The sequence below is a fragment of the Myxine glutinosa genome, chromosome 4 (assembly GCF_964187855.1).
Source record: "Myxine glutinosa chromosome 4, kmMyxGlut1.1, whole genome shotgun sequence".
In the NCBI taxonomy this organism is placed as follows: Eukaryota; Metazoa; Chordata; class Myxini; order Myxiniformes; family Myxinidae; genus Myxine; species Myxine glutinosa.
In genome coordinates this window covers 209,737,453-209,761,701 of record NC_136264.1, presented here as the reverse complement: position 1 = coordinate 209,761,701, position 24,249 = coordinate 209,737,453, and the positions used below count along the sequence as shown (strand labels likewise).

At 44.2% G+C, this 24,249-nt stretch overlaps 1 protein-coding gene across 1 annotated transcript in view; it reads right to left on the bottom strand.

Moving 5' to 3' along the window:
- The window catches only part of LOC137425674 (glutamate receptor 2-like), a 501,515-nt gene that overhangs the window by 259,748 nt on the left and 217,518 nt on the right, over positions 1 to 24,249 (bottom strand). The window contains exon 4 of the mRNA XM_068114326.2: positions 9,019 to 9,203. Coding sequence (XP_067970427.1) covers positions 9,019 to 9,203 — 185 coding nt within the window. The remainder of the gene's footprint in view (positions 1 to 9,018; positions 9,204 to 24,249) is intronic.

Below are 24,249 nucleotides of genomic sequence, written 5' to 3'. Positions count from 1 at the left end.
ACTGAGTGCACATCCTATATTCTTATTTTATGGCGGCCATTTTGAAAATCAAAAATGGCGGCTATGTAGGCATCTGCGCAAATGTAAACATTGATTTTCATATTCTTGATGCCACAAGCTTCTCAACCCAACCCAGCGAAGTGGGCCTTACACATTTTACTGACTACGTATTACTGTCCCCGCCTCTCATACAGGACCTTGCAATTGTGCACTGAATGGTTTTCCGCCAGGCCTCTCGAGCCTTGTGCCATGCCCCCCAAAAAACAAAATTGTAAAATAATCGTGATTAATTATTTTATTAAGCAGCGTTAATTTTAATGTAGATTTACAGTTTGCGATCCATAAAAAGCAACACCTGCTTGATGATCATTACAAGGGGAATTCTCAAAATAAAAATATAAAGATTTCCCATTGTTCTTGCTACTAATGTCTTTCAATTCAATAAATGACTTAAACTCCGTCGATACTTTTGCGAATTTTAAAGAAAACAATTAGTTTGTTCTTTCCATGACAATTGTTTACGGATCCTTGAGCAGAATTGCACAGAAGTATTCTGGAAGAACATTAAAAGGATGCAAACACTCGCTTTTCAAATTTAAAGTCGCAATATTTCTTCTGCATTCCAAAGTTTTTGGTCTAGTTATTTCATTAAACGGAACTATTCCAGCATATATATTAGAGGACAGAAAAACAAAGTGATTGATGAATCATTCACTTTTAACGGCGATGTTTATATGCAAACTGTAATGACAAAGCAAAAGAAGACACACTAGAAAGCGCCATTGCTGATTGTCGTGCCAGCAGCGGTAATGATGCTGGGAATGTTTCCCTTATCTTACAAAACTCCATCACTTCATTACGCTGTGACTTTGGTGACTCTACGGCAGATGCGTGGTCAACGTTCCTTTGGATATCACAAACATTATTAATATGCCTCAAATGTATAGGCAGTGATGCAGAATTTTTATTACTGTACCTATATAATAAAATGGCCCATTATTTTTGATGAATCATATATTAATCATTGTTTTTTATTATTTATTTATTTATTTATTTTTGTATACAGAGTCGAGGGTCGTGTAAGAGCTAACACATTAAACACGAAAACATGCACGGACACAAAAAACATACAATAAAGGGAGCGGGAGACAAGAGGGGGAGAGAGAGAGGGAAGCATGCAAGCACAACAGTAGAAAACAAGGACGTCGGTAGATCTGTGGAAGGGAGATGTTTGGGGTGAGGGGTGGAGGGAGGTGGAGGGGAAGAGAGGTACACGGTATAAAACAAATGGACACTACTAGGAATTTCAGGAATGAAGTCGGAGATTGAAAGAGATGGATTGGGGGTGTTTTAACGGGGGTAGAAAAGATCAAGGTTTTGGATGGGGGAAGATAAGAAATGGTGGGGAGCAGCTGTTTTGAATAACTGAAGGGAGGAGTGGGATTGAAGAGAGTGTGGGAGTTTGTCCCAGAGGCGGGAAAAACGAGTAATGAAAGAGTGAAGGTGAGCAGAGAGTCTAGATTTTGGCAGTTTCAACAGAAGAGGGTTGCTGGTGGATCTTGTGCGTCCTGCAGGAATATTTAGGGGACAGAGCACAGAGAGAGCAGGGGGAGCAAGGCCGGAGAGGAGTCGGTAGAAGACAGAAAGACAAACAACCTGCCTGCGGTGAAAGGGAAAGGCCCTCAGAATCAGCTTCATCGCGGGAGATACCAATGATTCTGAAAGCTTTGGTTTCTACAGCGTGAAGCCGAGCTAGGTGTTAAGCAGGAGCACCAGCCCAGAAGGGAGAGCAGTATTCCATCAAGCTGCGGATGAAAGCTTTTTAAGTGGTGAGGAGCTCAGAAGTGCCCAGAAAGGACTTCACACGAAGGAGGATGCCGAGTCGTCAACTGGCTTTGGAGGCCAGCTTGGAAATGTGGTTTTCCCAAGAAAGATCATGGCAGGTGATCATTAAACGGTCAAAGGTTTCGAGAATTGCAAGTTTAAATGGTCAATGGTTTATGGAATGAAACACAACAAGCTGACACATCTCAGCGCAAGTTTGTCATCTTGATTGGATTTTACGAATAAAGGAAACTGCATATAAAGCACTCATCTCATGTATTTTCTACAGTAAGGCAGGTTCGAAAGATATTGTAGAAGAGATGGTTCATCCCGTGTACACAGGGCATTTAAAAAGCGATTGGCATGAAATACTGATGATCGTCGAATAAACACCAAATATTTGGTACATTACTTAATTGGCATTACTGTCATATAAAAGTTTCACAACAGGATAGCATCGTGCCACCACAAAGAACAATAAGAATTTGTTTTGGATTATTCACACCAGAAGATGAAGGACAGTCGGACCCCGCTATTCGTGGTTCTGCTAAACAGGCAGGTGCCTGTTTCTCTATTTGTGGAAAAGCGTCCTGCAAATTCGCGGCCGTGTTCTACGAAATCATGTGGTTTTTTCCCCTATTCGCGGCCGTGTTCTGCGAAATCGTTTTTTTTCCAATTCGCGGCCATGTTCTGCAAAATCGTGGTTTTTTCCCCTATTCATGGCCGTGTTCTGCGGAACCGTGTTTTTTTTTCCTATTTGCGGCCGTGTTCTGCGAAATCGTTTTTTTTCCAATTTGCGGCCGTGTTCTGCAAAATCGTGTTTTTTTTCCCTATTCACAGCTGAGTTCTGCGAAATCGTGGTTTTGTTTCCAATTCGCGGCCGTGTTCTGCAAAATCGTCATTTTCTTTTTCCTATCCATGTCCGTGTTCTGCGAAAGTTTTTTTTCCTATTCGCGGCTGTGTTCTGGGAAATCTTCTTTTTTTTTTTTTCCTATTCCCGGCAGTGTTCTGCAAAATCGTCATTTGTTTTTCCTATTCATGGCCGTGTTCTGCGAAAGTGTTTTTCTTCCTATTCGCAGCCGTGTTCTGCGAAATCGTCTTTTTTCCCCCTATTTGCGGCCGTGTTCTGCTAAATCATGATTTATTTTTCCTATTCGCGGCTGTGTTCAGTGAAATCGTGTTTTTATTTTTCCTATTTGCGGCCGTGTTCTGCAAAATCGTCGTTTTTTTCCTATTCGTGGCCGTGTTCTGCGAAATCATGATATATTTTTCCTATTCGCCGCTGTGTTCTGCGAAATCGTGTTTTTTTTTCCTATTCACCGCCATGTTCTGCAAAATCGTGTTTTTCCCCCTATTCACGGCCATGTTCTGCGAAATCGTGTTTTTTTCCCTATTCACGGCCATGTTCTGCGAAATCGTGTTTTTTCCCTATTCACGGCCATGTTCTGCGAATCGTGTTTTTTTCCTATTCACCGCCATGTTCTGCGAAATCGTGTTTTTTTTTTCCTATTCACCGCCATGTTCTGCAAAATCGTGTTTTTCCCCCTATTCACGTCCATGTTCTGCGAAATCGTGTTTTTTTCCTATTCACGGCCATGTTCTGGGAAATCGTGTTTTTTGCCCTATTCACGGCCATGTTCTGCGAAACCGTGTTTTTTCCCCTATTCATGGCCATGTTCTGCGAAATCGTGTTTTTTTCCTATTCACCGCCATGTTCTGCGAAATCGTGTTTTTTTCCTATTCACCGCCATGTTCTGCGAAATCGTGTTTTTCCCCTATTCACGGCCAGGTTCTGCGAAATCGTGTTTTTTTCCTATTCTCGGCTGTGTTCCGCGAATTCAGTTTTTTTTCTGCGAATTCATTCATAACACGTTTTTCAGGGGCGCAAAAAAAAAATCACAAGCCGTTAGGTTGACATACGGGTGCGGTATTTATCAAAATCATCTTTCACCAGCAATGCATAAAGCAGCTGGATATACGCAAAAAAACACCGAGCCGCGAGCATGGTCTGCTCCTGCGTTTGCCGCCGTGTGTTTTGCGTTTTCACGGCTTTCACGGGATATCCCATCATTCACACTGTGAATAGCTTCACGTGATATTCCACCGTTCACAGGTAAACAATGTTTGGCGGGATATCCCCCGTTAACACTGTGAACAGCTTCACGTGTCCACCATTCACAGGTAAACATTGCTTCGCAGGATATCCCACCAACTGCATAACACGTCATCCCTGCGAGTTACTGTACAGAATGAAAACACTCCCGCCGACATTCCCAGGTTTTATCTCGCCATTTCTGGGACGTTCATCGATCTTCGCGGATTATCGTCGCATTCTTGGGATTTGCGTCACCATTCACTGATTGTGCCTCGCCGTTCGCAGTTTGGCCCTCTCTATTCGCGGATTTTCGCTACTCGGGAACCTATCCCCCCTTTTTCCATTGAAACGATGCCCCACTATTCGCGGTTTTCGCAATTTGTGGATTTTCCAGGAACGTGTCCCCCGCAAATAGCGGGGTCCGACTGAATTTAAATTTCTTTACAATAGGGGTGATGTCAAAATTGAACCTTTTAATCAAAATTAATTAATTTCTTCAAAAATCTGAAATTCATTCTTTCTGAAATAGATGCCCATGATCTTTCTCAAGATGAATGCAATTAAGACTCGCTTCTTCTTTTTCTTCTTCTTCTTCTGCTTCTTACAAATGCAACACATGACACAGATAGAGAGGTAGCATGGTGAGCTGGGGGAGGGGGACATGACTATACTACAGATGCAGTGTCCCCATGTACATTAGAACAGGAATTTATCATTTTTCAGGGAGGTGTTGACAACTCGTTCTCTTCAAAAGTACACGGTGGAATCTTTAACATCCATCAACTAATGCTAGCAGACAGAACACCGGGTTTAACGTTCATCTGAGGGATAGCACACACATTGATGTCTCACCCTGCATGCGCAAAACCAGGATGACGGTTTATAGATATGAGGAGCACTGAAATTGGTTCATGGCCTCATAACATCATGCTTGGACTGCTGTGTCTACAACTCACTGTTGGCATGCTCACCTGCCTCTTCTCTCAAGCAATGACAACGTATTCAGATTATGGCTGCCGAGTTCGCACTTCAAGCTCATAAATTCGATCAATCACTCCAATCCTCAAGACACTTAATTGGCTCCATCGCCAATTAAATATAAGCCGTCCATAGATTGAAAAAAAATGTTGATCTTGAAAATATTTTCAAGTGTTTGTGTGTTTTTTGTATGTTTCCGTGTTGGTCTGTATGTTTGTAGGTTACTCTTTCATGGCCTAACTGTAGCACAGAGAGGCCAAACGTTTTGGGTATAGGTACTTCAGAATCTGGGGAAGGATTTAAGCGACCACACGTTGGCATTGATGTCCGTTTTGAGGCCACCAAAGGAGGCTATAACGTGTATCTTTGGATATAGGATCAAGCAGTACTGCCGGCTCGGAGGCAAAGGGTAACCGCCATGAGGCCAATAACTCCATAGATTTTTAACGCCCAACACATCCTGAAACGACCAGTGGGAAAATCTCACCCAGCCGAGCAGTGCCGGGTGCCCCACTCCCCTCCCCACCACCCCCTTTTCCCCCTTCAGGCAGTGCAGGGTACCCCCTCTAGCAACCTATAAAGCTCAAAATAACTTGAATCCTGTGTAAATGACCCAGCTAATCACGTGTTATACCCCTGCAAGAATGCTTTGGTATAAAAATGGGAATCTTACGGTGCATAGTTCCTTGCACTATGGGATGAAGACTTTTGATGACTGGCCATCTTAGATAACTCTACCTTTTAAAATTGGCACAACTGATTAATCAATTAAAGATATATATATATATATATATATATATATACTGTATGAATGAATGAATGAATGATCGTTTTAAGGCCATTTTCCCCGCTGGAGTGGGGGTTAGCCTTGTGGGCCAATCATGGTTCCCTGTTTGAGGCGATGTCTTTTTTATGGCCGGATGGTAACCATTTTATGGTATAATCTTTCTTGCATTCGTTCATTCTTAGTTCTTTCTTGCATTCGTTGTTAATCTTGATATATATGGTATAATGAACAAGGAGAAAAAGGGCGTAAAATGTCATAGCCCCTGTAGTTTTAGTAATTTTGCTGTACGGAGTTAAAGGCTGCCACCACGCGGCCATTTTGGATCTGATGTTGAAAGAAAATGACATACATATGTAAACCGTCATTCATTATGTGTGCCTAGTTTGAACAAGTTCGGTAAATGCATTTCTGATAAATGGTTGAGGACGTGTTCAATATTGTTTTTATTTTGTTATTTTTACAACTACAATGGCCGCCAGACTACCAGTCGGCCATGTTTGATCAGATCTCAAAATAAAGTGAGTCACACATGTATGCCATGTACAACAGTAATTACAACAGTAATGTTGTACTCTGCTTGTGCCAAGTTTGAATAAAATCGGACCATGCATATTCGAGAAATTATTGGGGACACGTTTAATTAACATAATGGCTGCTAGTTGGCCACATGGATTTGATCTAAAAACAACAATGATGGTGCATACGTAAGGAATCCTTAATTATCTGTGTGCCAAGTTTGAACAACATCAGTAAATGTATCTCTGTGAAATGGTTGAGGACATGTTCAACATCAGGTTTTTTTTACAACTAAAATGGCCACCAGTCGGCCATCTTTCAAGACTTTCTGCTCACCTTCACTCCTTCATTCCTCTTTTCTCCCGCCTCTGGAACAAACTCCCTCACTCTCTTCAATCCCACTCCACCCTCCAGGTCTTTAAAACAGCTGTTCACCACCATCTCTTATCCTCCCCCATCCAAAACCTTGGTCTTTTCTACCCCCGCTAATTTCGGTCCCCTTGTGTTTTATACCTCTCCTCCCCCACCCCCCTTCCCACGCCTCCTCCCCCCAAGCCCTCTCCCTCCCACACTTCTCCCTGCTCTCAAATGTTGTGGTTGCTAGCCTCGGTTGTGTGCTTCCCCTTCTCTCCCCATCTTGTCTTCCGCTCCCTCTTTTTATATATTTTGTTTGTCTGGTTGATTTGTTTGTGAAATAAATGTTAGCTCTTTAACGAGCCTCGATTCAGTATACAAAAAAATAAATAATCTTTGATTGCATCACGAAACAAAATGATGTGCATATGTATACCGTCACGTGTTGTCTTTTTGCCAAGTATGAACAAAATGGGTCCATAAATCTCCGAGATATGGTTGGCCGCACGCACGGATGGACAGATGGATGGGACCCAATCCATGAGCCTCCGTTTTAGACCAAGTCCAATGGGGCCTAACATATATGGCATCTATATTCTAAGAGAGCTGTTTGTCTGTGTGTCTGTGTCACCATTTTTCTCAGAGATGGCTGAACGGATCTTTGTCAAACTTTCAGAGGTGCATCAGTGAGTGCCGGGGAGTGTTTTAGGCAAAACCAAAAAATTGAACATTTTGAAAAGAAAAGTTCGATTTTTGGGGGGGGGGATGTTGTAAATCGCCCTATAATGCCTGCGTCTTTACGACAGGTAATACAGAATGATCCCTGATGTGTGTGTGTGTAGTAATAATTTCCTTACTGAGTGCAAGGAAGTATTTTAGGCACCTACGTACACAAAAATGGGGAAAAAAACAAATTGATTTCTTCAAAATTCCAACAGGATTAAAGCATCACCCGGCAATTCCGGGTACTCCTGCTAGTAATCAAGAATAATAATAACAATGATTACAACAGTGATAATAGTTAAGGAAGATGCAAAATATGAACATCACTGTGTTATCTACAGAGAAGCAGAGAAGTGCAATTTCCATTGCATCACAGTGCAAGTGCCATGGGGATTTGGTACTAAACAGACATCATACGAAATGGTGATGATAGGAAAGGTTCTAAAAACACTCAGAGAATACATTTCAAACTAGAACGCCACTCTGCAGAGCGCATACTCCCGCCGTGGGTTTAGTTGGAATAATACGTTTTGTTTAACATCCCCTCTCCCCAAAACAATAAATGAAAAAGAAAGTAAGCCCTAACTGTCAGAGAATGTATTTTGATATATCTCGGAATTAGAGGAGAAAAACATCATTTAAGAATAAGAATAAAAGCTTTAATGCAGTAAAACAGAAAAAATCTTTCCCAAAAAAATTTCAAAAAAAAATTCCTGGATCCGGAATAATATCCTGAGCTTCACCAAAAACTAATCAATTCTTCCTTATCCCAAGGGCCAATCATCCCACCAACTTTCATCCAAATCCGTTCAGAACTTTTCCAGATATCTTGTTCACAAACACGAACATACGAACACACACACACACACACACGGACGGACACGATCGAATGCGTTACCCCCTGGCGGGAGTAATAAACCTGAAAATCGCAGAGCCAGAACCAGAATTATTTATTTGGTCTGGGAAGCCCATGTGAGGTTTCTTCTTCTTCAGCCTCTCACAACCCTGGGTGAATATGCGATCTTTTTAAAAAAAGTTGGAATTTTGCAAAATCTGTTTTATTCGTTTGTTAATATACCTCAGCCATTGACAAATCTGGAACTAAGTCTTTATAAGTTCATCAAATACTGACACCGCGAATGACATTCGCTGAGCTAAATGTTGATATTTCTTCTGAGGTAAAAAACAAAACAAAACAAAAAAGGTTTAAAGCATTATACGTATCAAACGATACATTTTATGAAACGGGGAACCCTAATACACACTATGTTGGTGTTTTAAAATGACAGAATATGTCTTTATTAGAAAAAAAAATGAACATTGAAGACGATGCTGCTAAAAAAATACACCGCTCTAACGCATAACCACGAGTTTAAACTACATTTAACAACAAATATGAAAACTATTTTCATATCACAATGTTAAATATAGAATATATAGAAGATAATGTTAAAAAAAAAATGAGCCCTATCTTCCAATGGTAAAAAAATCCTTCAAAAAATTCCTGGATCGGGAATAATATCCTGAGCTTCACCAAAAACTAATCAATTCTTCCTTATCCCAAGGGCAATCATCCCACCAACTTTCATCCAAATCCGTTTAGAACTTTTCCAGATATCTTGTTCACAAACACACACACACACACACACACACACACGGACACGACTGAATGCATTACTCCCTGGCGGGAGTAATTATTGAATCTTATAACCAAAGGAATTGCCCAAGCACCTTACATCACCTGTGCAACGATAGCTTCCAGACGTTCGGGCTCACAGTCCAGCACGATGTTTCTCTCCTTGCGCTGGTCAAGCTCATCCAATAGTTGCCGATAACCCTCATCATTGAGATTCTCCACACTCAGCGCACTCATCTGCCATCCTCGACGTGCAGCTGCTTGGATTAGTGTTGCCAATACCGAGAGCCCTGGCAGGGACCATCAACAACAAGAACTAGTAAATAAAGTAATAACATTAACAAAGAAAGGCGAAAAAAAACGTCTTCAGTGTATAATGCTTCCATAAAATAACAATTGTTCAGCATGATGTCCCTTGAGGAATGGTGGAGCAATAGATCCAAATACCATCCATCCCAGACTGTATGAAAAAAAAAAATTCACACAAGGTTGAGGCTCGTGGAAAAGATCAAATATAAAACAGAAAGGGTAGAGGGACACAATGAAGGAACACTTTGAGGGAGAATAGGCGAAGGGAATAATGAGAACAAAAGGAAGGGGACGAGGGCACAGGGGGTGAGTGAAGAAGCTGGACAGAACATTATGCAAGGAAAACTGGGGATGAAACAGAAGGGAACAAAACTGAAGCAGATTCTTGGCAAGGACTATACTGGGTGGTTTGCCATTGCCTTCCCAGCAGTAGTTAGGGCAGGAATTTGTGATTTGTTCAGGGTGCCAGCGATAGGTCACCTACTCTTTGCGAAACAAACCGTGCGATGTTTGCCATCCACCACCTAATGCAGACAGATGATGCCACCCAGTATGATGTCCATCGAAGGGACACATTGATGAATCACTCTGCCTGAGAAACACTGGATGAGAGTTTAAACCTGGGTCAGGATTCGAACCCAGACTAGACAGAGAGGTGAGTGTGTGCACCTATAGGCCACCCTGCCAGCCTAATATGAGGATACTGAACAATTTTTAGCCACGTCGCAGACGCTGCTAATAGAGTGCCCTCTGCTGTTGTTGTTGTTGTTCTTCTTCTTCTTCTTCTTGTTCTTGCAGAGAAGACAAAACCTCAAAGCTCCACCCATTCTGGGAACCATAGCTCCACCCATTTTGGGAGAGGCTTCATATAAACAAATATCCACCATTTTATTAACTCGCATAGCTTTGAGGCCTGTTTTGTAGGCCCGTGGTGTCTTCCTCTCTCACACAGTTTTATTTCAAATCAAATTCGATATATCATTTCATTTTTCACAGTCGCTAACATAGTTTTAGACTCGGTTGAAAAAAAACGGGAAGAAAATCCGATGAAAGTTGCTCTTTATAGAACGAAATGAATTCTCAAAGGCCTGTAACTTCAAGTCCATTGAGATATATATTTTTAAAATCGCGGCATGGTCAGTCATACACCGCCCGAAATAACAGACGGGAAAATGCCGAGATATATATATTTTGTTTAAATCGCGGCATGGTCAGTCATACACCGCCCGAAATAACAGACGGGAAAATGCCGAGATATATATATTTTGTTTAAATCGCGGCATGGTCAGTCATACACCGCCCGAAATAACAGACGGGAAAATGCCGAGATACTGTATATTAAAATTTCGTCCATTTGATGACAATCGTCACGATGAAATATTTAATTTATACGTCGTCACAATAATGTGGAGAGAGGAGCATAGCTTCGTTCACGTGTCGCTACACACGAGAAATTGCCGAGATATATATTTTGTTTAAATCGCGGCATGGTCAGGCATACACCGCCTGAAATAACAGACGGGAACATGCCGAGATATATTAAAAATTCGTCGCCACACACGGGAAATTGCCGAGATATATTTTCACTTTGCACAAAAATAACATCAAGTAATCGAATCAATAGGAATGTCCTGTGCCTATAACATCGACGTTATAGGCACAGCTGCATCTAGGCATTGTGTAACATCGATGCGGCTTTTGTTTTAATTAAAACTTTTTGTACTTGTTCATATTAAATTGCCTCCAGTGATGTCAGCTAGGGATCTCTCGGGTACCGAACACCTAATAAGGACGGATCAGGAGGTTATATGTAGACGGTGTGTTGGGGAGGGTGATGAGGGGGGGATCTTGTCTCACCTAGCTTACTCTTTTTGTCTACAAAAGATTTGTTCACGGTGCCAGCAACGGGTCGCCCGATCTTTGTGATGGACACCGTGGGATCTTTGACGTCCACCAACTAATGCAGGTCGACGGGATGTAAAGTCCTTTTTAAGGGGCGTTGGAGATTGAGCATTTGATCAAGGGATGTCTAGATCCCCCCCATAAGACCATTTTCAGGAATGGAGCAGTTACAGGACATCTATCTATAATTCCAGTAATCTCTGTCTGTCTGTCTGTACGTCTGTACGTTTGTCTGTGACCGCTGTTTCTCGACAACCACGGGTCCGATATACTTTTAACTTGCCAGGTATATTGCTGGGGACCCGAGGATGTGCCTTTTCAAGGTTTCATATTAATCGGACAATTACTTACCGAGCTATGTCCAAAAAACGATTCAACCAATCAGAGAGCAGCGAACGATCGCGTGTGCCGAACGTGGCGGGCACACTCTGCCTCGGATGGCACATTTGAGAGCGTATTCATTTATTTCACGTTTGCAAACTATGTTGGCGTTAAACTATGTTTTACAACTAATAAAAACGAATTTGCGATTCATTCGCTTTCCTGCGCGTTTGTGCACGCGATGGCGATTTCTTTACCAAACTCCGGAAGCCGTTCGCTTTGGACCAAACCATTGCATGTAAATAGAGGGGGGGGGATTGTCACCACTCGCAAGCCGTTCGCTTTGGACCAAACCATTTCATGTAAATAGAGGGGGGGGGGATATAATTTTAGATATAGATATAGTACGGGCATGCCCTAGTATTACAAAATTCTGTTGCAAAAATAAAATAATGGACAGGGAAGTTCAGCAACAAGATTGATTAATTGAAGTCATAAAAGCCTTTATTCGCAGAATTCCATAATTTAGGAAGCACTGTTGAGTAGAATGTAACCAAGAAGACCAAAAAATACAGTTACAGCAGATAAAAGAGGCCTAACTATTGGACACATTATGGAAAGGTCTCCTGAGGATCCAGAAGGATGGAATTCATTTTAAAAAGGTTGTAAAGGATCTTAAATGGAGAGAAAGTAATCCCAAGTCGGAACTCGACATGAAAAGGACATTGCGATTGAGGACGCGGTCTATTCAGAGCTCCGATCAACCAGAGGTGCCCCTCGAGTATCCTTTGAGATCATCTCTTGTGATTTCTCGTCCAGTGGGTGACAGCTCGGCGATCGACTTTCAAACCTTGTGTGAGAAGCCTCCAAAAGGACTAAAAAGGTCCGAATTGTGTGGCTACTTCCTGTGTAAGTGTCACACGCCACCAGAAAGCTAAACCGCAAAAAGGTCTTCATTTATACTTTGTATCCGAGGGTAGGAAGTGATAGGCCTTCGCGTGTCGGTAAGCTGACAGAATTCGCTGCCGATGTCTTTGTGATATGCAAGTTGATTTTAAAATTCATGTGGATGTGAGAGATTAGGTTACTAGAAATAGGAGTTTGCTTTGTGGAGGACACGAGTAACATACCGCAGTGCAAGTTGTGGTTAACGGCGCTATTTATTCCCACCTTCATGTAGGGTTGACCGGGGATGATTATCCGCTCAAGTCTTTCATGAATTCAAGCCCATAAACTCCCGTCGACAAATACAAGCATATGGAACATCCGTTTAATGTCCGGGAGACAGACGGCACACTTCGTCGAACGATTCCCTGCCTGGAAAAGCACCAATGTGAGAGTATATTGTAGGGTAGGGGATCAAACCCACAGCGGACTGCCTCAAGGTAAGTGCGTGACCTTTACACCATATCATATGTGCAGGATTAAGATAATGAAGTGTTATACACAGTAGATTGAACTACTTGTGTGTGGATAGAGAAAGTACACATATACACACACACACACACATAGATACATAGATGGACACAGATAGATAGACAGCAGGGGCGGATCCAGAATTTTTTTAGGGGGGTTAAACTTGTATTCTTGAGGTTAAACTTGAGGTTAAAATATTCACAGATCGCAAAATCTACCACCAAGCCTTATTACCCTGCGCTCGCGAAGCGAAAAGCAGGGTTAAGCATTCAGGTGCGCATGTGTGCCGTGTGCCGTGTCTGCATTTTAAAAATTCGTTTTCTCGGTAACCGTTGGTCTGATTGACATGAAATTTTCACCATAGGAGCGCCTCCGCCTCTAGAATATTTTAATGATAATCATGACGTCATAGGTCATGTGTTACAGGCGCCATCTTGGAAAAACCCGAAAAACGTTGCACGTCTATATCTCCAAAACCGCTCTATGGAAAAAATTGAAACATAGCTCATTGTAAATAAGTCCATATGGGGAATAGGTGTTGTTAACGATGACGTCATTGGTGCCATAATTATAACGTCATAATTCGACAGGGACAACGCTTAGTCTGATCAGTTTGAAATTTATTGAGCATGATCTATGCAACAATTATATTAGAGAATATAAATTTATGATGTCATCGCTCACGTGGTCTGGCAGCCATATTGGATCAAAAAAAAAGAAACGTCCAAAAACAGAAGAGTTGGCGCACACCAGGTTGACTGCGCAGGGTAAGTATTTGATGAATACCATCTTGTTCAAGTCAATGTATTCATCTTCTATTTTTTTCCACTTGACAATATTTAGCTAAAAGACAGATATTGTCCTCAATGGTGATATATGTAAGCTTGTGCCAGCTGGCCTACTAAGTGAAGTGAAGGTTTACTATTGTACACTGCTCCTATCCTATGCCATCTCCAGGCACTGCATGACGTCATTGCCGGGCACCAAAGGGGGCTCAGCAATGACGCGCGCTGAAAGGGAGTACTCAGTTTTTACTCCGGTTTCTTGTTTGTAAGTTTGCTTGTTTTCTTGTTTGTCCGGGCGATATCTCAGCCATCCTTTGAGCTAGGAAGCTGAAATTTCGGCACAATAGTGAGAAAGTGCTATGGCAAAAACGGCACATTTGGTTTTTTGATTAGTCAATTAATTGATTAGTTACTTAATTATTATCGATTTATTAAGTACTTATTTATTTCCTTTCTCTTCTGGGCAATATCTTGGGCACCATTTGAGCTAGGAAGCTAATATTTGGACATGACAGTGACCAGGTGATGTGGCTATAAAGGATATTTTTGATTTAGTGATTAATCAATTAATCGATGAATTATTTATTAATTAATCAATTAATTATTAAATATTTTCGATTAATGACTTATTTAATTAATTTTCAAAAAGTTACAGTTTCGGAGGAAGCACTGGTGGTTTAGGTATGCTATTAGCCAATTGATGAAGAAAATATTTTATGATCATTATTTGTTGATTTTATTTATGCAATTAACCAATCAATTTATTGTACACCTCTCCCTCCCAATACAGTCTATATGCATTGCATATGCCAAAGTCTCTATGCCAAAGGTGCCCCGGCAATGCCTCGCTAGAGGATGTTATTTGTTTATTTGGCATGGGGGCGGTGTACTTTGAATGTATCTGTACTTGTTTGTACATTATTCGCTCTTGTAGTCCACTAACTCTACTAAAGGATTTTCAGAAACTCCATTCTCGGTGGATTTCGCCATGTAAAGTCATCAATCATCATGTAAAGTCATCATATGTCTAAATGTCGGTTTAAGGATGCTGATGCAATTACTGTCACCGTGTGGGGCATATTGCCAAGGCTTGTAGAAAGAAGATGTCCCAGAAGCCAATTGGGAAACAGAAAGGGCAGCATGAAACAAATGTGGTGCAACATGCTTCTGAAGTCGAGGATGGGGAGGCTATGGAGACGTTTATTGCATGTGTAATGTCAGTTCTGGAATAGGGGAATTCACCCCCTGGAATTACCTCCCCGATTGTGACTACCACTTTGATCATAGTGGGTAGGCTTGCGTGCTTCTGTGACCCTTTGGGCTAAACTGGCAGGAGCTTTGCTCCTGGTAGGTCTTACCTAGCCAGGCAGGTCAACGGGTTGGAGCCAGACTAAGAGTACAACAACAACAACAACAACATGCATTTAAAGGCCATTTTCCCTGCTAGAGCGGGGGTTAGCCTTGCGGTCCCCATGACAATCTTCTTCATTTTGCCCTATTTTCTGCATCTCTCCTTGTTAACCCCCTTGCCCGCATTTCTTCTTCCACCATCTTTAGCCAAGTCTTTCTCGGTCTTCCCCGTCCTCTACTTCCTTCTACATTCATTTTCATCAGTCTTCTCAACCAGTCACTTTCATCCTTCCTCAACACATGACCAAACCATCTCAACCTGTTCCTCTTCACAGCATCAATCACAGGCTCTATTCCCATCATCTTTCGCAATTCATCATTTGTCTTCCTCTCTCTCAACGATACTCCGCACATCCACCGAACCATTCGCATTTCCACCCTTTCCAGCCTTCGTTGCTGCTCTACATTCATGACCCATGTCTCGCTCCCATAAATCATAACACTTCTCACACATGCAGCATACACCTTCCCTTCAGCTTCAACAACACTCCCCTCCTCATCAGCACGCCACTCAGTTCCCGAAACTTCTTCCATGCACATCTCGCTCTAGCAACCGTTGCCGAGTCTTAGCCAGAATAAGAGTAGTCACACATTTTCTTGGGGGCAGGAAAAAGCTTATTTTTTCTGCCTGATCTAGTCGCCCCCAGGCCCAGGGGGTGTTTGGATATGGACACCTAGCAGGGCTAACACAATTCCTGTCAAAGGGCGGAGGAGCTCCCTGTGAGCCAAATGCCATCCATATCCGGTGCCCAACTGTGTCTGCGGACAGCCTCCTGCAGTCGGGTTACCTCTCTCTAGGAGGTTGGTGGCAGGATTTGCACTCTGACCACCATAAAACCATGTCATTCCGCAACACACACAAATAACACAACTAAAAAAAACCCACTCCGTGGGAGAACCTCCTGTGCAGCTCCCCTTCGCGGGGTAGCTCACCGGATGACGGAATTGGGACAAAGCCTTCGGGACCCCCACTCTTTGATAAAAGGAGGAAAAGCACAGGGTAACTTTCCTGGGTTTGGTTGTGGAGGTGTGTGTCGGGGTGTTGCTGAGGCATCGTCCACCCGCCGACGGTCTCCTTGGGTTAACCTGAGGCGGTCCCTTCGGGCAGGTGCCTGGAACGTTCTTACTCTAAGAGAGGATGATCACCTGTCTCTGCTATCATCTGAGCTCCAGCGTTTGATTGTCGGTGTTGCAGCACTTTCTGAGGTTCGGAGGCCGGTTAGTGGTGAGATCATGGTGGGTGGTTACACCTACTACTGGTCTGGTCGCTTTGACAGTTACCATGCTCAGGGAGTTGCTATAGCTGTGTCCAATAAACTGACTCCCATGATAGTCAAGGTAACACCGGTCAACGTGCGTATTATGAGACTGAGGATTCGTCACCCTTTGGGTGTCATTTCCCTGGTCTCTGTATATGCTCAGACTGAGAAACGTTATCTCACTGTGAAGGAGGCATTCTACGCCATGCTCGAGTCTGTGGTTGATCAGTGCCCCAGGAGAGATACTCTTCTAGTCTTGGGGGATATTAATACATCGACTGGCACTGACAGGGATGGTTATGAGGCATGTGTTGGTCCCCATGGATCTGGGACTGTGAACCAGAATAGCACTAAGTTCCTCGGCTTTGCAAGAAGTCATGGACTTAGGGTGGCTGGCTCATGGTTTCAGTGCCCACAGCCTCAGCACTGTACTTGGTATTCCAATGCTGGTGGTGTGGCGAAGGACATTGACCATGTGCTTATTGATAGTCGATGGCAGATGCTCCGAAACTGCAGGGTTTACCAGAGTGCTCAGTTCCTCAACACTGACCACAGGCTTATTGGAGCAACTCTGAAGTCGCAGCTCAAATCCAAGAGAATGCTACCATTCCAGCCTAGGCTGGATGTGGGCAAGCTCAAGGAGGAGAGGGTAGCTGAGGAGTTTGCGAGCAGGTCGAGTGGGGTTTTGGGGGGTCTGGATGCTTTGGGGGATCCTGAGGAGTTTTTGAGTGCCTTCAAGACCACCATCCTTGATGTTGCTGGTGGCTGTCTTGGAACCCACCGTCAGGCAAAGAAGAGCTTTGTCTCTCAGGAGATGCTTAATACCATCGACCAGAGTCGCAGGGCCAGGCTTGATGGCAGAGCTGAACTGTTGCGGGAGCTGATGCGTAAAACTGTACACTCGCTGAGGGCGGACATGGAGGCCTCTGTGCCAGGAATCTGTGAAAGGGTAGCGCATCACTTGTGGACATGTGATTCTCGTCCTGCTTGCAGTGGAAACCGTGCATTGCATTCCCCGAAGCCTGTCCCTAGGTGTACTGCGGTTAGATCAGAGGGTGGTGGCCTCTTGACAGAGGAGTCTGAAGTGAAGGCCCGCTAGGCCAGTTACTTTGAGCGGCTGTACCAGGCTGACCCAACGGCTGTTGAGTTGGATGTCAGGGGTGTTGCTATCCCAAAAGCATTTGGGAGCAACCCCCCAATTAACTGTGAACCACCTTCGTTGTGGAAACACAGGTGGCGGTGAACCGGCTGAAAGGCGGAAAAGCTCCTGGGATTTGTGGCATCCATGTTGAGCTTCTCAAGGCTGGTGGAAATAATAATAATAATAATAATAATAATGCATTTATTTTATATAGCGCTTTTCAGGAAGCCCAAAGACGCTTTGACAGAGTGCAAAACATAATGCATAGCAAAACATAAAGACAATTGCAAAAAAAGAAGAATCAATAGGGAAATATTCAAAGCACAAAGGAGGGAGAAGGAGAGGAGATAGTCAGGGGTTAGATGCTGTGGGTTAAATGTTGAATGCAGTGTTGAACAGGTGGGTCTTGAGTGATGTTTTGAATGAGGTGAGTGAGGAGGAGTCTCTGATGGTGTGAGGTAGCGAGTTCCAGAGGGTGGGAGCAGCGATGGAGAAGGCCCTGTCCCCCCAGGATCTAAATTTGGTCCGGATGGGGGGGGGGGGTCAGGAGGTTGGTACCAGCAGAGCGGAGGTTGCGGGTGGGAGTGTGTCTGGAGAGGAGGTCAGCCAGGTAGGATGGGGCCAGGTTATGGAGGGCTTTGTAGGTCAAGAGGAGGATTTTGTACTGGATTCTCTGGGAGATGGGGAGCCAGTGAAGCTTGTAAAGGACGGGGGTGATGTGGTCACGGGTCCGGGAATGGGTGAGTAGACGGGCAGCGGAGTTCTGAATGTATTGGAGTTTATTGGTGATTGTTGAGGGTGAACCATAAAGGAGGCTATTGCAGTAGTCCAGACGGGAAGTGATGAAGGCATGGATGAGGGTTTCTGCAGCCGCGGAGGAGAGGGATGGACGGAGACGGGCGATGTTTTTCAGGTGAAAGAAGGCTGTCTTTGTGATCTGTTTAGTGTATTTGTCGAAGGAGAGGGTTTGGTCAAAGATGATGCCAAGATTCCGGATGTGAGGGGAGGTGGATACTGGGAAACCGTCGATGTTGAGGGCAAAGTTATGGGTGGACTTGGTGAGCGTTTTTGGGCCAATGATGATTATTTCAGATTTATCACAGTTAAGTTTGAGGAAGTTGATTTGAAGCCAGGATTTTATTTCAGTGATGCAGTTTGTCAGGATAGAGTGGGTGGCGGTGGAGATGGACTTGGTGGAGATGAAAAGCTGGATGTCATCGGCGAAGCAGTGGAATTGGAGACCATGACGGCGGATTAAGTGACCGAGGGGGGACAGGTAAAGGATGAAGAGGAGGGGGCCAAGAACTGAACCTTGGGGGACACCTTGCGGGAGGGGAGCAGTGGGGGATTTGCAGTTATTGATGGAGATGAACTGACGTCTGTCAGAGAGGTATGATTTAATCCAAGAGAGGGCAGTGCCGGTAATGTTAAAGGTGGTTTCAAGTCGGGTGAGGAGGATGGTGTGATCGATGGTGTCAAAGGCGGCGCTGAGGTCGAGGAGGATGAGAATGTTGAGGTTGCCAGCGTCAGAGGAGAGGAGAAGGTCGTTGGTGATTTTGAGGAGAGCAGTTTCAGTACTGTGGTTGGAGCGGAATCCGGATTGGAATGTTTCATACAGGTTATTGGCAGAGAGGTGATGTTTGAGTTGAGTGGCTACAGCGCGTTCCAAAACCTTTGACAGAAAGGGTAGGTTGGAGATGGGTCTGAAGTTATTTAGGGTGTCAGGGTTTAGTCCAGGTTTTTTCAGAATGGGGGTAACAGCAGCAATTTTGAGGGATGGTGGGACGATGCCTGTAGACAGGGAGGAGTTTATTGTTGCAATGATAAGTGGAGAGAGAGCAGGAAGGGAGGCCTTGACAAAGCTGGAGGGGATGGGGTCAAGAGTGCAGGTGGCAGTTTTCATTCCGATGAGGAGTTCAGAGAGGTCAGTAGGGGAGACTGGGGAGAATTGAGACAGGGGATGGCAGGATAAGGGGGGGCAGGTGGTTTGAGGGGGAGCGGGTGCGGCGGTGGTCAAGCTGTTGTAGATGTTTTCAATTTTGCGTTGGAAGAATGAAAGGAAGGAGATGCAGTTGTCTATTGTGAATGACTGGGTGGTGGTGTTCAGGGGGCTGAGGAGTTTGTTTATTGTAGAGAAGAGTGCTTTTGGGTTTCCGGAGCCAGAGTGGATAATTTGAGAGTAGTAGGCGGAGCGGGCGCGGGAGAGGGCATCTTTATAGTGTTGTATGTGGTCCTTGTAGGCCTGGGAGTGAACTGTGAGACCTGTTTTATTGCGGAGTCTTTCAAGTTGGCGAGCACGAGTTTTCATCAGGCGGAGTTCAGGGGTAAACCAGGGAGCAGAATGGGTGAAAGAAACTGTTTTGGTTTTTATAGGCGCAAGTTGGTCAAGGCAGGAGGAGAGAGTGTGGTTGTAGTAGTCAATGAGGTCAGAAGGGGTGTGGAGGTCAACGAAGGGAGAAGTGGACATTTTTTCAGAGAGGGTCGATGAGAATGAGGCAGGTGAAAGAGCGTTTAGCTTACGGAAGTTGATAGTGCGATAATGCCTTGGTGCTGGGGTGGGGATGTTGATGGTCAGAGTGATGGCTAGGTGGTCAGAGAGAGTGAGGTCGGAGCCAGAGAGATGGTGCAAAATTAGTCCAGTAGAGCAGACAAGGTCCAAAATGTGACCACGGTTATGGGTAGGAAAGTTGACATGTTGAGTGAGGTTAAAGCAGGTGAGTAAATCAGTGAAGTCAGTGGTTAGCGTGGAGTCAGTGGAGTCCATGTGGATATTGAAATCACCAAGGAGGAGGATTGAGGGGGAGAGGGAACATAGCTGGGTCAGAAAGTGCTCTGTTTGCATGCAGTACTTGTACTTGTACTTGAGTCATGTGCCTGTCTGTGCCTGTCAGAAATGCTGTACTTGAGTCATTGCATGCAGTTCTGTGCTCTGTTTGGAGCACAGGCATCATCCCAACTGACTAGAAGCGGGGCCTTGTTGTCCCCTTCTGTAAAGGGAAGGGTGACCAACAGGACTGCAACAACAACAACTACCGAGGGGTGACGCTACTCTCGGTGCCGGGCAAGGTCTTTGCTTGGATCATACTTGAGAGGGTTCACCGCCATCTGCTCGAGCACCAGCGACCAGAGCATTCGGGCTTTACACCAAAGAGGTCAACCATTGACCGTATCCTTGCGCTTTGGGTCCTCACTGAATGCAAGCGAGAGTTTCGTCAGGGGCTGCTTGCAGCCTATGTTGATCTCCGCAAAGTGTTCGATTCTGTGAATCGGGATGCCCTCTGGAGGATTCTTGGTCTTCGTGGGGTGTCACCAACGCTGATCAATCTGATCTCTGAACTATACTCTGATACTGAGAGTGCTGTGAGGTGTGGTGGCTCCCTCTCTGACTTATTTCCAGTTGTTACTGGAGTTCGGGAGGGGTGTGTACGGGCTCCCACACTCTTCAGCGCTTGTATGGACTGGATTCTGGGGAAGATGTCGGAGATATCAGGCTGTGGTGCATCGTTTGGGAATGTCAAGATCTCTGACATTCATTTCACAGATGATGAAGTCAATCTTTGCCAAGAGGCTGGATATTCTTAATGGGGGCCCTCTAGACACTGAATGAGGAGGTGGAGCCACTGGGATTATGGATTTCTTGGGTCAAAACCAAGATCCAGGCTTTCAATGACATCTTGGATGCTGCGGTCTTGTCTGTGCCTGTTTGTAGCAAAGATGTTGAGGTCACGAAGAGATTCACTTACCTTGGCAGTGTTATTCATGTCTCCGCATGTTGCGAGCCAGAGGTTGATAGACGTCTGGGTCGGGCCTGGAGAGTCATGGATTCACTGGATTATGGGGTGTTGCGCTGTTGGTATCTATGCAAAGGACGAAAGTCAGAGTCTCTAAGTCCTTGGTGCTTCCAATCTTGCTCTACAGATGTGAGACTTTGACCCTTACCAAGGGCCAGAGAATGAGACTTAACTCCTTTGGAACCAAGTCTCTTCAGAGAATCCTTGGCTATCCATGGTCGGACTTTGTGTCCAACGAGTGGTTGCTGAGAGAGACTCAGATGAGATTTGTTACCTGTATGGTCCATGAGCATCAGCTTCAGCTGTATGAACATGTGGCTCATTTTCCGGACGCTGATCCAGCTCACTAGATACTCTCAGCAAGGGAGCCTCGTGAGTGGAGGAGGCCAACGGGACGACTGCGTGCCTTGTGGTTGCAGCAGGTTGATCGGCATCTCAAGGAGATTGGGATGGACCAGGCATCAGCCTGGGGATGGCCAGACGGAGGCTCCTGGATTACCTTCATAAAGTGGATGCGGCGATGCGCTTCTCCGGCACATGCCCCCATACCTGACCTGACCTGACCTGCACCTGCACCCTGGAAGCAGATTTTGTCATAGATGGCAAAATTGTTAAAATGCAAATTAATACCGGAGCTTCCATTTCGGTGATGAGTGCCAAGTCTTTCAAAGACCTTTGGTCGAAAGTTCCAGTGGTGCACAAATCCGTGGCTGTTCTGTGCACTTACACCGGGGAGCTGATCAAAGTGGTTGGATCTATTGATGTGGATGTCCCCTACGGTGCGCTCAGATAGACAGACGCACACAGATAGAAAAATAGACACACACACACACACACACACACACACACACACACACACACACACACACACACACACACACACACACACACACACACTGCTCACCTGTTTGGTGCGCCGCTCTCTCAGGATATAAAATAGCTTGTAATTGTAAGTTGTCACTCCTAGTATATCGAGAATTTCATTCCGTTTGTTGGAGAATTCATTAGTTTCCAATAGAATGAAGTTTCCTTGTTGACATATGTATGAAAACGAAATTATTCATTGAACGGAATAACTTGTGGTTATGGTTAAAAAAATGTTTTTACTTCTGGAAGGTGTGCACACATTAGCGTTAGTAATGGATTCCCAGATTCCATTTGTAAGATAATTGGTTGGCAAGTGAATTTTGATTCGTTTTTTTTTTTTGGTATGATTTTAATATTTATCATAATAGTCACAAACCGTTAAGGCTGATAAGCCTCCTGAGTAAAGTAAATCGTTGGAAAGGTAATGATATCTCCGCAGAATTGACAGAATAGGTTGGGGTTTTCTTTTTGACGGAAAACGTTTTTTTTTTAACATCCGGTACATGTACAAACCAATGACTGTGAATATATACACCACGTGTGCAACAAAAATGCAAATAACCCTAAATTTCATGAATAACGACATTTGTAAACCTCCGCATGCACTATCTGGACCCCAAGAATTCTTAAATGGTCACCTAATCCCAAATTCTATTATACTCCCCAAATTTGAGCAAATAAGCAAGAGCTGACCGGTCACCATAGATACATACATACATAGAAACATAGCATACGTACATGTATGTATGTATATTGTTGGGGTTTTGAGAACTCTGCACTTAGTAAATTGTTGTAAATATACCCTTTGTAAATAATTATCTGTGTAAATACCTCCATTTCTTGTAAAGGTCAAAGGTCGTCCCCGAGTTAGTCCACATCACAACACGTAGGCCACCATAGGTCTCTATAGTTATTTCAGTAATATGTGTTTCAGGTAAGGCTGTGTTTCCAATAGTTGAATCTACGTTGCATTAATGAAATAAGAATAGGCCCCAAGCTCTTCAACTTGGAAACTGTATCTTTCTTTCGGTGTGTGTAACTATTCGTGTGTCTTTAATAGGATTCTCGGTGTTGGTTTTTCATACCTGTGTACAGAATCGTCGATTAGTTCGTGTCGCGTATTCTGAGGCCTAGTGTAGTAGGCTACCGTGTCCGACCTTGGCTTGAGGCTTTGTTTTTGTCTCAGCGGTTCTTCGATTGCACTGCAATTACTTTCGGTCTCTGTTTTTCACGGTCTTTTCACCCCATACTTCCTTGTTTTAAAACCTCAACTAAAAAAAAAAATAAAATATTCCCTCTCTGTTCTTATCCGTTTGTTCGTTCTTATTTGTTCGTTCGTTCTTCGACCACGTTGTTCGTGATCACGTTGTTAAAAAATGTTTAAACTGTCCCCTGAAGAACTGTATTCTGTCGTATACTGAAACACCTTTTTCTTCTTCTTCTATAAAAGGATGCTTTCGACTTGCTCACCAAATCTATTCATTCCAAAAAAAAATTCCATCTCTTACAGTTCCTCTTTCATACATTCCCTAAACTCTCCAGCACTCCACCCATCCTTCACCGTCCTCAAACGTATTTTTGACTCGATGGTCTCAATAAACTTATTTTGCAATAAATGTTCGTTTCCCATTAATCGTACACTTTTCAAAATCCAATCTCACCCCTCCCCTCCAAATCTTCCCCATCACCCCTTCCCTTCAAAACTTCCCCATCACCCCTTCCCTCCAAAACTTCCCCATCACCCCTCCCCTCCAAAACTTCCCAATCACCCCTCCCCTCTAAATCGACCCCCTTGCCCCTCCCCTCCAAATCATCCCCATCACCCATCTCTTTCAAATCTTCCCCCTTGCCCCTCCCCTCCAAATCTTCCCCATCACCCATCCCTTTCAAATCTCGCCCCTTGCCCCTTCCCTCATAAACTCTCCCCACACCCCTCCCCTCCGAGACTGTCCCTCACTCCTCCCCTCCTAGACTCCCCTCTCACCCCTCCTCCTCAAAGCATCCTCCCCGCTTCTTCCCCCTTCTAACTTTCACCTTCATCTCCCTCAACCTTCTGCCTCACTCTTCCCCCTTCCTCAAATAACACCTCAATGCGCCTCACCCAATCACCATCAAACCTTTTGTCCACCCCATTC